Consider the following 14,613-nt stretch of genomic DNA (forward strand, 5'->3'; position numbering starts at 1 on the left):
AACACGAAGGGCAGAGTTGAGGATGCCCATGTAGAGAAAACTGAAGTTGATAAACAATCTGGTAGTCAAGCTAATGAAAACAGTGACCCCTTGCCAGAAGAGAAGTTACCCCAGGAGCCCCTCAATGATCAGGAACGGCACTTACTTTACGAAAAAGGAATCAAGTAAGTTCTAAAATACCTTGCAGCTAACGCTGTGTAATGAGGCACAGGGTCGTGGAATGCCTTTACTTTTCTTTGTTTTTCAGTTGTGATGAGTTTCAAAGTTTTTCAAACTTCAAAACTAAGAACACAGTCTGATCATATGTGAATGACCCGAGAAAAATTTATGATTCATACTTGTTCGTCTTTTTCATTTTTTCCCTTGTTTTTCTCTCTACCTGTGCTTCCTTTCACATCCCTGAAAAACTGTAACAAATTTAAAACTAACTGTTTTCATAGCACTGATGCAATTTTTATTTTCTCTTTTTCAGATTCAAGGTGGGTAGATAACACTTTTCATTTGTGGATGAGACAGTATATTTCTGTTCAATTTTTTATTTAACTGGTTATCAGCTACATCATTAAGATATTAATGATGTTTCCATCCCACAAACAGAAGAAAGGGAATTCTAGACATGCTCTGTACTGTCTGTTGGCCTGTGTGCGAGGATTGAAAGAAGGATCTCAATTTCACCAACTTCCTGAATGCCTTCACAATGTGAGTATTTGTCATCCTTCTGCATTCCAAATTTCTTGACAAATTAAGAAAGTTTCTGAATTAAAAAAATTGAAAAACTAGGGGTCAAATCTACATTTGATATTCATGGTTGCACAAAAGAAAAGCTTAGATAAATAATCTAACCTTAATTTGCATGTGGTTGTAAATGATTCATTGCCTAATTATAGCATTTTTACACATGATCATGAAATCTGTTTGTTGTCTTCCTTTTGATATCTTTTTCTGTAGTGGCAATGTCCTTCATGTAGAGTATTTTGACAGAATTTTGGTTCTTTTTTTACTGTTTTTGTCTTATTTACTGTGTCGTTTACTTTTTGTGACTAATTGCTTCTCACTATGACAGACAATGTATGTTGCTTTGTAGTACACATGTATTTTTTCACCTGATTTGTAAAGCTTGTGGTAAAATTTGATGCTTCATAGCCTTTTCTTTCTTTGAATTATTGACCAATCCAAAGAGCAATGAACAAAATAGAGCAATCTTCAATTGAGTCTGGAAAGTAATCAGAGATTACATTCATTTTGGTTTTGCTTTACTTTGCTCCATGATTGGTCCAGGAAACTTGCAAATACACTCAACCAATCAGAAGGAAAACTAAAACCAAGATGATTTGGTTGCCCATATTTTCCTGCACTATCAGCAGTTTGAGTGTTTCACTTTGAGTTCTCAATAGGCTCTTAAATATATTCTCTATTTTTCTGACTGGTTATTGTGATCACTTTGGTTTTGATTTAGGACACCCAACTGATAAGCACTCTAACATTTACAGCATTGCAGTAATGTCCACAAATGCTTAAAAAAATTTATATTAAACACTGTTTTGAATATTGTTAATATTTATTTTAATCTGAATTATTTTATTTTTTTGGCAGATAGCTGAGATCTACAGCCAGCTTGGAGACTGTATCTTTAAATTATGAGTCAAAATCCTTTAAAATGTTTCTAACCTTGTCTGTAAATCCTTGTTACAGTTACTTTGATTGCAGTGACAACAGCACTTGATCTTAAAATGCCTTCACTTCCTTTTTAAGTCATTGATAAGGTTTTAAAAATTTCATGTTAGTAACCCTTAATTTTTTTTAGATGAAAATGCTGTTTCATTTGCCCAGGCAGAAAAACTTTATTATGAAACATCTCTGATAACTGCAGGTAGTATGTTGCAGCCAGGACAGAATGGATCAGGTGAGTTTGGAATGTCAGATACTGTTGATCTTGGAGAGGGGGGCTTTTCTGCTTATGAGACTAACTCCTCTATCTTTAGGAAATAATAATGTTTCCAGATCTAAAGTAACTACAGTAGGTGTTTTGTTAATGGTTCCAGCTTACCCTCAGCACTTTTGTTAGGTTTTTCATAATGTTCGGTACCACCTACTTTTACTTTTGTGGGTGCTGAGTGATTTAAGTAGATGCAGACAAAAACTGCAAGTTAAAAGTTATCATTCTTGGTACTCACTACATCTTTTTTTGTTGGTACAATTTGGTTTAAAATGCTGAAACAATTACCTTTACAGTCATTACATTTGTGTCAAAGTGCTTCAGAATTAGTTTTAATATTCTTCCAGTTGCCATCCATGTTGCAAAAACATTTTAAACCACAGTATGCATTCAGTTCAATTTATTGACAACTGTCTGTATAATACAACAGATAGTGTAGGTAGTGCCTTACCATCTGAGCAGACGACAGGAAATACAACAAAGACCACAGGATCTCAGGTTGGCAACCATTTCTGGTGTTGTGATATGTTTTTTGTACTTACCAATGAAATAACCATGGATACCTTGAGAGAAAGATACACTGTCAGAAAGATTTCATAATTTGAACATTCGTAGGAGAATTGATCCATTTGTTCTTTCAGATACATGTAGTGTTCTTTTAATAGGAAACTTCAGGGATCCGTGCAAACTAGCATAATTCAGCAGATATTAGCCAATGTGTGTTTCTCATTTACCTCAAGTCTGCAGATTTAATACCTTAACTACTTAAGGGGAGATAAGAATTCAATTTTTCCCATAAATATCACCCTGAATCAAGCATTAAGGTCTTGAGAATAAAGGAAATGATCACAAACTCAAGAAGCTTTTAGTTGTTAAACAAATTTCACGTAACGAGTACCATAGGAAATGTTTAGAGAAGTCACATTATGGAGAACTTGCATACTGATGTTAAGGTATAAAAGTTTAAGTACTTTCTTGGATGATAACCTGAAGTGTGTAACTGACTTTAGAAAATATAGTGAATCTTGATAAACTGAGAATGTTAACTTTGTTTGATCTTAGCCCGCTGTCAAACATGATCCACAGGAACATTCAGCTGAAGCTCGGTCTGCCAATGAGTATGAAAAACTTGCACACATGTGCCTCAAGCAAAGAGAGTAAGACTCTTCAACAGTTATTTTATTTTTTTAATAAAAACAAGTCATGAAATCAAAAAATCAAACACAAGGTAGTCTTATTGTGAGCTAAGGCCTTAAATTTAGCACATAAAAGTCTTAATGAAGTCCCACCTTAAAACTTTGTTGTAATGCTTCTCCGTCAGGTAATGCCCATCTGAGTTAAGTGTGGAATTTTGATAGCCCTCCTCCATCCCATCCTTTCAAAAGCTGTAGTCTGCCATGAATTGGAACCAAATTCTGTTTGCAATATGAGAGTTGCATGTTGTATTTCTGAGTTGATCATAATCATGAGGGCAAACCCTTTATTTTGTGTAGTGATGTATGGTGAAGTTTTGGGTTCTACTAGTAAACTATTCAGTCAAAAGTACCTTTCTCTGATCAGTTGTTGTTTAAAGCGTGCAGGATCAGTCCTAATCCAACCTATGGCAATAATCATATATAGTTTTTATATTCAGATAAACCAGGATTAGTGATAATCAAACACCTAGGGAAGATGTTTGAAATGTGTGACAGTATACTCCCTGGTCTAATATTGATATTAGTGTGTTTATGTCTTGTGTGTCTTTTCTTGCAGTGCCCAGCTGGCATTAGAATACTGTGGCAAGGTGAGGTGGTATTTTTGTCTATAACCTTTGAAGTAGCAGGGGCGGATCCAGGAATTTTTGATTGGGGGGGTCCAAACTTTGGTTCAGAAAGTACTGTTGGACTCTTTTGAGGCAAATTACTTCTCCCCAGCACCCCCCCCCCCACACCCCCTCCCACCAGTCGCGGTTGCACGTTACAATTCCTTGGCCACTTACCGTTTACTTGGATTCATTAATTAAAAAAATCAGGCAGTTAAAAAGTGATATACGATCCTGTGGATGTAAGAATTTCAGTCTCAAAGTTGTAAGTGTCAGGTCTGATGGGGGGGTCTGGACCCCCCGGACCCTCCCCCGGGATCTGCCACTGAGCAGGTGTAACTTTTTTTAAAAATTAGGGTAGCAGTGGTAAGCATAAGGTAAGCATGACCAATTGGTCATGTGAGAGAAGAGCCCCGCCAGGTGCGTGTGATCCTTTTCACACATACATCCTTTTTTTATAGACTATTTTGTAATTTTAGTTGCTTGATTAAACGAAAACGTTTACCTCTTAATGTACTTAAAATAAACAGCACTACTCAACCTGAGTATATCAAAAAGACTTCTCCATTATTTTTCCCTAAGGAAGTAATGATTAAGTTATACTCTTATTAGAAGGAATGACAGTATCTCATAGTTCAAAAAGCTAAGTGATATTCATCTTGTTTTCATTCATTGATTTGGTTAGACTCAGAAGTAGTTTCTATCAGCGTAAGCACAAATATCATTCATCCAAAGTTTGCTATGGTGCTTTTTTTTACAAACAATTCAGTGTTAAGCAACAAAGGTACATGAAGATTCGCTTCGTTTCCCTATCTGAACAGACGAATCAATTGCTTGTAAATGGGGCATGGTGTCAGTCAGTGCGTTTGATATTTCCGATCGAAGTGACCCGGTATTTCGCTATTGTTGGATTTGAAGATGGATTTTGTCTTGAAAGTTAGAATAAACTAAAGCCGAGGATGCTAGATCATGCCATCTTTCGGTAATGAAGAGTAAGTGAGTCTCACTTGTAATTATCTGATTCAATTTGAAGTTTTACTCTGAACTTTCCTTCAGGCCGTAAAATTACGTCAGTCTGTCTATGGAGAGGAACATCCTGTAACAAAAAAGACGCTAGATCTATTTACCGTCATATATGCAGAGATGGGAAAGGAACAATACACAGGTCAGACACCATGCACACTCCGAACAGTAAGAGAAAGAAGAGGTTGTTCATCTTCAACTAGTATTTTGACAAAACTAAGAGATCTAATCCCTTAAGTAACCCTGCTCTGAGTGAAGTTATTGTTGTGATCACTTCCCTTTGGGAGATCCCCATAATGGTTACCCTTTGGTTTTGGGGAGAGAGGCCTTTCTATTTTCTATTCCATTGTGTGACGCTCCCAGTTACTTATTTTTGACCATTAGCACCTGTATAAGAAGTTCAAAGGGGTAAACCGTTGAAATTAGAATCCAGCAATATACCTTACAAAAAGAGATGACGAAAAAGCGCGCCGAACCCCATGAACAGTTTTATGGGTTTTTCTTGTATGTTTGATAACTCAGTGTGGCTTGAAAAGTCTTCATTTTTCTTTGGTTTGCTTTCGTATGCAGATATTTTGTGTAACACAGTATTTAAAGAGTTCAGACAGAATTAAGAGGACGTTAGCAAGGGATTTTCTCGGCTCGATGGGTTATCATAATTTCTTGGAAATGAGCGCTCCGCTCGAGCTCCGCTATTTCTTTTTCAGATCGAAAACAAACTAAGGCAAAAATAAACCAAGAAAGAACAATGATAGCCAAGAAACGGAGAGAAATGATAAGACAAATTGCTGAGGCGAATTTTGTTACAAAAGAAAAATGATGACAGCTACTACTGACTTACTTTCAAATGAATGTCGTCTCTCACTTTGTAATCGTAGCTGCTATGCAGAAATTCAGTGAAGCTAAACAGGCCAATGATGCAACTACTGAAAAACAAGATAACACTGCAGATACTTCTGAGGCTAAAAAAGATGACCAAGCCCAGAACAACCAAACATCGGTAGATGGAAGGCCAACTCCTGCTGGAGAGTCACGTGACAGAGGTCAAGACACAGTCACGCCTGCAGCTCAAGTCAGCGGTATGCAGTGACGTTTCTTAAATCTTTGATAAAGGACTTCTGTGATAATACAATTATTCTTGGAGGGTCTAAAATTGAATTGAAATCCAAGTTTACAATTTGAAATTTACTACTGCTATTGTCGTTAGTGGAAGGAGTGGGAGCAGTTTCTCCATTCCATTGTAAAATCACTCGGAGAGTTTCGGTGTTCGTCTTTTGCATGGGCTTTTTCATTACACAGCTTCGCCATTGCTTGAAATGCAAGGCTGGGGAATATATAGCTTACATCTAGTATTTCTGAGATTGGCATTCAAAGATGTATTAATACACGGAAAAACCGAAAACCCTAATGATACAGGATTTGTTTGATTCCGGTTATTGAGGTACATCATACAATGCTGTTGTTGTTGTTGTTGTTTTTTTAATTAACGGCTCATTAGTCACTGATCATGTTCCAATTAAATTAAGTATAAGTTTACCATTGTAACTACTCATGTTTAATTCCTATTTAAATTTGTAAAGAATACCTTAATGAGGGAATGGGAAAGGGAGGTGTTTTCCAAAGCATGTGAGGAAAAAAAAAAACAAGGTAATCGGGATAACGTCTATTGCGTCGGAGTGGATATATAGATGTCGTGGCTGAACAGTTAACGCGATCGACTCCGGGTTGAGAGGTCTGGGTTCGAGACGTAGCCGGGTCACTGTGTTACTTGAACATGGAATTATTCAGCAAAATTGCAATTTTTCTTGAACTTCTCACAGGTCTTGCTTTACGGTCAGCTTTGTATAAGTTCCTTTTTTGTTCCCTTCGCAGACGAAAAAGTCAGTCTCACTCCCGGTCAAGCAATGTTCTGTTTCTTTCTGATCACGGCCGTTATAGCTGCTTGCATGACAATGTTTGTCTGTCACGTTAGCAGTACGGATCCAACGTCAACATTTAAGTACATAATGACAAGGCTAAGGTTTTACTACTACTACTACTTTAGACGAGCTGCTGCGGGAAACAGTTACTTCTGATATGCGAGAGACACGATATTACGTGATACCGTGACACTTTGGTCTTGTGTGACACTAAAGAGAGACTACGACCGGGCTAGATTGTCAGAGTCTCGTCCAATAAGCAGTTTACCATTGCTAGTCGTTTGACACACCCCCATCCCCCGTCCCCGTCAGACCATCTCTCGCTTTTACAGCTGTCACTTTATCTCTTGTACAAACTCCCGAAGATACCTTTTTCATATAACATTTAAAGATACTGTAACGAGGAATATAAATAAAGCAAGAGGATGTTATTGAAAGGGACATTCTTAAACCAGAGAGCGTCTTTTTTTTTTCGCTGAAGTGTATTTGTATTCAGTCCCGCTGTCAATAAAGGAATGAAAAATTTGCCATACTCATCCAATCAGGCAAATTCCGCTTAGTGTAAGTATTTTCTGTGCTTCTACTGAGTGTCCAATTTGGCTGGTCACCTGTTTCATTTGCTTTTTTACTTTATAACTATGTAAGCGTATTGAGTGGTATGTTGCTCGTACCAGTCAGATCGCGGCATTAGGGTATATATTTCGCACCAATTAGATCGTTGCATTAGGGTATGTATCTCGCACCAATCAGATCACCGCATAGGGTATGCTTACACCAATCAGATTATTACTTCACAAAGACTGGCACCATCGGTATCAGCGATATTATATCTCTGCAGACAAAGTGTGGTTAGCTTACAGCTTGGATGCTGTAGTGCTTTACATAAACTGGCAATGCTGGTATCAGTGAAAAAAAATTTAGGTGTAGTTCGGTTAGCTTACAGCTTGGATGCTTTAATGCTTCACTCAGTCTGGTAAGACCGGTATCGGTGATATTAGAACTCAGATCTAGGTGGATTAACTTACTTTCTCCTAATTTCTTACAAACATCAAGAAAGTCCTCAGGCATATTAGAACTAAAAATTTCAGTTTGGACACAAAGCAGTGTTCATTTTCCAGTGAATTACAGAGTCGCTGTAATCCAGACAGTGTTAGCTGTGATTCATTAATGTCCAACATCTGAACCGCGGTGAACTTCTCAGTACATTTGTCTCGTACCTCCCCAGCCTCCTCTTTATTTAGTTCACTTATAATGTCCACCACATATGTTAGTGTAATGCAGTCTACATCTGAAAAATCTTCAGCATACAAGCCGTGGCTTGATTCACAAAACTTTGGGGAATGATTCCTAATGAAATTTTTAGCGAATTCCTTGTCATGATATTCACTCAGACACTGCACTGCAAGAAGGCCCACTCTGCCGTTAACAGCTTCGATGTCCGTTAACAATTCTACCATTCGATCTTCGTTTTTCATCTTGGAGAAAATGCCAGCCATGAATTGAAAAACCATCGTAGAGCCTGAGATGTATGGAAGGCTGTTTTTTTTGTACAAACCAATGAGCGGCCAAGAATTCTTGCACGGTTAAATGCTTAAAGCTGAAATGCTTTGTAGTTGTAATCGAAGTAGTCCTGAAAGGCTTACCACAGTAAAGAAGACCACTGCCTTTCAGTTTGTTGACTTCTTCCGCTTCAAAACTGTCTTTCATCTTGCTTTCATCAAAAGTTGGTTTACGTTCGATCAGCAGTTTAGCCGCTAGTTTTGATAATTTCTCTAACGTGTTCTTGATGACAGAAAAACGCTTGAATTTCTCAGGAATTGCGTTAGCTCTGTGTTCTGAATTGGCGCAGTGCTTAAGTTAAAAAATATCAACAACTTTTGTGTTAATGTCGGTTATTGAGACAGGAAGCAGGTCATGAGGGTTTTCTGATACGGTTCAGGTAAATTCCATCTCGAAACACAACAGAAAACAGAGCAGAAGAATGTCGGCAAAACTGACCAGGTTCTCGTTCTTCATGACGTGTTCGAGTACAGCGGTCTTCATCCTTTTATTTTTCTTGAAGTACTTTTGAATGTACTCTTTGACCTGTTCTGACCAAAATCCCGCAATTTCCACCTACCGTTTAAAATGGATTCCTCCCAACTTGTCTGATTCATCAAGCCGCGAGGTAATCATGACGACAGCTCCTTTCAGGATTTTTCCTTTGATGAGTTTTAAACATAATGCGGCGACTGGCATGTTACATGAAGCGTCATTTGGTTAATGTTCTTCCGAGTTTTCAGCGATGTAATCTTGTTGCGAACACTCATCATAGCCGTCAAGGATAATAAAAACTTCTCCGGGATGGTTTACAATGTACTCAAATATGTGTTCTTTAATGTTAGAGTGGTCACCTAAAACCGAAAAACGGTTCGAGACTTCTGTTAGACTCACAGAGTTATTTTCAAGCAAATTCAGTTGACGGAAAGTGAGCAAATATGCAAATTTCAATTCAAGTAGCTCAGTGTTTTCTCGTGCTTGAAATACTTCGTTGTTCGCCCAATCGCGGATTAACTTTTGGCAAAAAGGGATTTTCCAATCCCTGCTTTCCCAACGACAAGAATGGAATTACGATTCTCCTTATTGTAATTCCAATTCGCAGTGCTTGATTGGAGTACCGCTGACTTTTCCGTAGAACTCAAGGTCTTTACTCCTTGAATAGCACCTCTCTTTATCCTTCTTACGCAGTATGGGTTTTCTGTCATACTGCATAGGAAGATTAGCTATAGTGAATACTTCATCTGTTTTCGGGTGAGAAATCGTGCGAGAGGCAAGTAGTTTGGGTTGGAACTGTATTTCGCCTTGAATGGTAGTCTTCAAAGCTGTAGTGTAAGCACTGACGTTCGAAAGGTGAAAAAGGAATATACTTTACAAATAATATGAACACGAGGACAGGTAGTTTTTTAAAAAAAAGCTTTAATTCCTACTCCACGCTGTTTGACTGTTTTGAAGACAGGTCAATTGACACACAAAATTTTAAAACAATAAATAACTTTAGCTACTAGTGTTAATCTTATTGGTGAGAAAAATAGACAGTCAAACACTGCATCTTGTTACTAATATAGCACAATTTTTACACCACTGAAAAGAACTATAGATTGTATGATGACGCTAGAAGGAAGTACTGCAGAATATTCGTCTCATATTCAAAATAGAAGACCTGCCGCATCCCACATATTTATGAGTACCTTGTTCCAGAAGAAAAAAAATGATTCAAGCATATGTCTAATTGACATTCGCAAATAATTAAACAGTAAACAAATGATATTATTAATAATAATAATAATAATAATATATTTTTTTAATTCTCACTTCGCTCATTCAAAAGTAAGTTTAATTGTGTAAAATTTGATCCGAACATTTTTTACTATTTATCTACTGACGCTACACTATGAATAATCCTTTATTCACCATAATCACAAAAAATTATAACAAAAATTACGATAAAATGCTTAAAAATCGAAAAAAATGTGTTAAAATGTCTAATAAAAATGTAAGAAAAACTAGTAATCACTCTAATCATCAAAAATATTTACAAACAAATTAAGATAAAATCCTTCAAAATCGAAAAATATATGAAAATGTCGACTAACAAATTTTTAAAAAAAAAAAGAAACAAATTAACAAATGGCAGCCTCTGAGCTTTGAATATCTAGGTCTACATTAGTAAAGTCCAATTTGGGCCTTCTAATTGTTCTGGATCCTCTTAGGCAGATTAGGGCAGATCTCAATAATGCAAATGAAGTTTTTGCCCTGATCCAGGAAATTGTCTTTGAATAGTTTTCTCCTTTCTTTTCTGCAATGAGTTCTGCAAGGCGACTGTGATATCTCAAACGTTCTTGGCCCATTCCACCAGTCGAAGTAAACACAAAAGGCGTAAATGAACCATGTTCGATGTATAGAACATGTCTTGAGTAGGAACGTTTCTTCTCGTTCTCGTGCATGCGGTAAATCTGCTGCGGTTTCAGATTTCTGTACGATTCAGCGTTTGGGTGACAAACTCGAATATGGAAGAATGCAGATCGATTGTGTTCCCAGAAACCACGAGCATGAATGTCTAGCCTTGCATCTTGCACCATGTTGGAACCACTGTTTAATTGCTCTCCTGTCGTGTCTTGGAGTTGAGATTCGAGTTCCACATCTTTGCAGACAATTCCTAAAAACTCAGCTTCTAAGTCTCTAAGTTCGTTGTGGCGCTGTATAATAAAGCCACCCTTTTTGCAGACCATTGCATGGTCCACTGTGAACACGTCCCCACAAGCACATTTGGAAGGAATATCTTCGAATTGCCAGTCGTATCGCAATTTAATAGCGTCTCGGAATTCTCTTTTTTCGAGATTATATCCTTGCTCTTGTAAGGGAAGGACGGTTAACCATACCGAGGAACCCTTTTCGGTAGCCAGGTCTAGTGCTTGCTTGGTCTTAAGTGGTGCCCTCTCATAAACACTCTTCACTCTTTCTTTGACGTCTTCGTCTCTCTTACGCTGGGATGTCTGTTTTGATGACTTTACTACCGAGTCTTCCGGCAAGTGATGTTGTTGGGCTTTAATTTGTTCGACGAGCGGTGCAGTTGTTCCAACGGATGTCTTGTACTCTCGCGGTGCTTGTATCAGCGGATTTTCAAGGCCAAGGCCACCAAAGCGAGCGGGTAAGGACAACACGTCTCTCTCCAGTTAATTACACTTGCGCCCAGTTATTGCAGATACGAGGACATGGCTTATAGCATTTTCCAAAGGTTCTATGGGATCCTGGGCGTTGGGAATAGTCCGAAGAAAATAATTCCATCTGTGTTTAAGGCCAAACGTATAAGCCGAGTAACAGGATTTTTTGTGGTTCGGTGGCAGAAAATTCCGCGAGTTGGGCTATTTCGCTGACCCATTCTGATACCTTTTCATCGACGTACTCTTTTCGGTATTCCTGTGAGCCAATCATTGCGCCAAGATGTTTATGGCCTTCGCTTGTAATATTGATAGCTGTTGACTTAAACACGTCTTTTGCTGACCCTTCCTTCTCTGGCTTGACAACGATGCAACATTTCCTAGGGCGCATAATAATAATAATAATAATAATAATAATAATAATAATGTTAACAGTGGTAATATATTAATTATTTACAGAGATTGGCTCGAAAGCTTGATAGCTCCCCAATCCTCTCCAAGGCCCCAACAATGATTACCTAAGTCTCTTCTATTTTTGCTTGTTAATTACAAAGAATTTTCAATTCATTGCAATTCCATTTTTTTAGACTTTTGTTTAATATGAAAAGGCGTTCCGCGTTTTAAAATATTCTGTCATTCCGCGTTCATCCATTAACCTACGTATAGCAAGAAGCTAAGCCTCCCCTCCATGGAGAAGCGGAAGGGAGGGAACGGCTTCGAAAACCTAAACAAATAGTGTTCTGTGACGTCGCTTTCTTGGAAGAAAGTAGATCATGACTTTTTATTAATAGACCGTTTCTTCCGATTCTTTCGTGAATTCAGATTAGTAAGGGTTGGTGGTTTTCTTTCCAAATAACAAAGAGGATGGTAAACAGGGAGCCTCCATGGTCAACTTTATGGACAACAGCAATCGACGGAGAGGTTTTAAGGCATATTTTCACAACTAGAGAATTTTCAAGAAGAACAGCAGAAAGTCAGATATATTTTTTGAAGGTAACGATGTCTTCGCTTTGTTCCCAACTAACTATAGAAAAATTGTTAAATATCAAGCCGCACCAGTGATCGATCGCCTCTTTTGTCTGGATGAAACCGTTCACTTTATTTATTGTGCCGTTGATTTAATCTCCCATGGAAGACCAGGTGCACTCTCTCATTGCACTTAGGTCAAGGGGACTGTCGGCCTTCAACTTTTGGTCTCTTTGCGGACTGTGCCAATAAAGCTCGTTGATCCTTTCGATTGAAACACCAGTCACTCTTCCTTCACTCGTCATACTTATCTCTTAAAAAAATAGGTAAAACCTTGAGATTCTGCGGCAAATGATCCAGCGTTTTTTAAAGACGACCTTGGCACTGTCTACAAATTGAAGGAGAGACTGCGTAGACGTTGAAATCTAGTTTTGTAAACGCGATGCTAGTTGGACATCGTCCTTTTTTATATCCTTAAAGCAAAATATGTGTATGAACGCGGACACTAAATTGCAAATTTACCCGAAGTAATGCAAAGTAAAGTCACCTCAATTTTGTTAACCTCGATTACTTTTCATGCTAGCACGTGCTTCTTCACTAAAAATGTTATCAATTATCAAGTTACAACATTTAGACTACGAGTACATAAAAAGATTCTACAATAAAGAGTTTTCCTTTATTTTTTCGAGTCAGAACAAAGAACTCACAATTCAACGAAAATCGTGACTTACTTTTGTTGTTTTGTTCACTACTCTCACTCGTGTTTTGCAACAGCAGCGAAGAATGTCGGTGTAAAAGTGCACTAGGGCCAGACGGCTCTTTCCGTACCGGCTCTTTCCGTACCGGCTCACGTCAACTCTTCCGGCCCTACACACGTCAGCTTTCACAATGAATAAAGAGGGTAAGTTTCTAAAGAAACTGTGGTGCTGCGTCGGTGGGGGTAACAAGGTGATTTGGTATATCAAATAAACTGAAATCGTAAATTGGCCACCGTAAAGAGTTAAAAAGATGACGTTTCGAGCCTTAGCCCTTCGTCAGAGCGAATGGAGGAGTTGTGGGTTGTGTGTGGGTTTATATGCAGAAAGTGAAACTACTCTATTGGTGGGGGCATGACGACGAGAAAAACAAGAATAAATTATTAAAATGAAAAGTGTTCGTTGATACCTGTGGTATTAGGAGTGCCGATTTGGAAGATGAACTTTTGTCGAATTACCTAAATGTAAGGAAAGACCGCAGATTGCCACATGTTGCTTAGAATGATTAGGTAGATTAAAGTGTCTAGCTACTGCATGGTTTGATGCGTCCTTGTCGTTCCTTTCTACGTCACGAAGGTGTTCTCGGAATCGGTCACCTAGTCGTCTTCGTGTTTCGCCGATGTATAGCTTTTTGCAATAAATGCAAGTTATGCAATAGATGACGCTGAGGTGCACGTGAAGTGATCAGTGATCTTCATGGATCGTTTGGGTCCCGACATTTTTTCAGCGTTGTGAATGAAAGGACAAGTTTTGCGTCGTGCGCGAACACATTTAAAAGTGCCGGGTTGGTCATTAGTTTGTAATGAACTTCTGACCAAAAAATTGCCTACGTTTTTGTTGCGTTCGAATGAAATGAGTGGAGATTGCGAAAAGATAGTGCCATAGTGCTGGATCGTTTTGAAGTAATTTCAAGTTTTTAAGAGTAATGGATTTAATTGAGTGGTTGTGAGGATGAAATGTGAGGGTGAATGGAATGCGGTCGGAATTTTCCTTCTGTGGACGTTTGTAGTGCTGACTGTCGATCACTAAGTTGGACGCGGTGGTGACCCGCTTGAGCGACAGAAACAGGGTAACCAAGTTTTTCGAAAAACTGGCACATAAACTCTGATTTGCGAAAAAAAAATCAGAGTCATCATTACATAAACGACAAGTCTTAGAAACTGAGAAAAGGGAATGGAATTCTTCACATAAGGTGGATGCGAAGATGAATACAAAAGGAACTATGTGAATCCGTATGTTTGTTATACACACTTGTACATAATCCGTTGCCTTCTAAACTTTGATGTCTAAAAAGGATAAAGAATTGTCGGAAATTTCCCAGGTATATTTGAGAGCCGGGTGAAAGGAATTGACTGCGGTTACGAATTGAGTTAGTTCCTCTCTAGTTGAGGAGGTAGCGCCGATACAGTCGTCAATGTAGCGACCGTAGTACATTACATCTCTTTATACCGTCACTCGTAATGGCGAAGGTCTTCTGGCCCTCAAACATTTTGTTGATCAACGCACTGCTAAGGAA

At 38.3% G+C, this 14,613-nt stretch overlaps 1 protein-coding gene and 1 pseudogene across 1 annotated transcript; one reads left to right on the forward strand and one right to left on the reverse strand.

Annotated features, from left to right (window-relative positions):
• Positions 1 to 558: 558 nt before the first annotated feature.
• LOC111328689 (uncharacterized) lies at positions 559 to 7,205 on the forward strand. Its single transcript, XM_022933173.2, has 9 exons — positions 559 to 699; positions 1,594 to 1,624; positions 1,805 to 1,903; positions 2,367 to 2,434; positions 2,999 to 3,093; positions 3,689 to 3,719; positions 4,794 to 4,902; positions 5,639 to 5,839; positions 6,633 to 7,205. The coding sequence occupies exons 1-9, from the start codon at positions 574 to 576 to the stop codon at positions 6,833 to 6,835; spliced, it is 963 nt and encodes a 320-aa protein (XP_022788908.2). The 5' UTR covers positions 559 to 573; the 3' UTR covers positions 6,836 to 7,205.
• Positions 7,206 to 10,338: 3,133 nt separating this feature from the next.
• LOC148728499 (uncharacterized) lies at positions 10,339 to 11,753 on the reverse strand (annotated as a pseudogene).
• Between the last annotated feature and the right edge of the window lie 2,860 nt (positions 11,754 to 14,613).

This window comes from Stylophora pistillata, chromosome 6 (genome assembly GCF_964205215.1).
Source record: "Stylophora pistillata chromosome 6, jaStyPist1.2, whole genome shotgun sequence".
Taxonomy (NCBI): domain Eukaryota; kingdom Metazoa; phylum Cnidaria; class Anthozoa; order Scleractinia; family Pocilloporidae; genus Stylophora; species Stylophora pistillata.

Bases quoted from the DNA above. Each gene is read 5' to 3' on its own strand.
- LOC111328689 (XM_022933173.2), top strand. From the start codon at position 574: ATGATGTTTCCATCCCACAAACAGAAGAAAGGGAATTCTAGACATGCT. The intron at 700-1,593 runs GTGAGTATTTGT...TTTTTTTGGCAG, and splicing joins TTCCTGAATGCCTTCACAAT to ATAGCTGAGATCTACAGCCA. The intron at 5,840-6,632 runs GTATGCAGTGAC...TTCCCTTCGCAG, and splicing joins GCCTGCAGCTCAAGTCAGCG to ACGAAAAAGTCAGTCTCACT.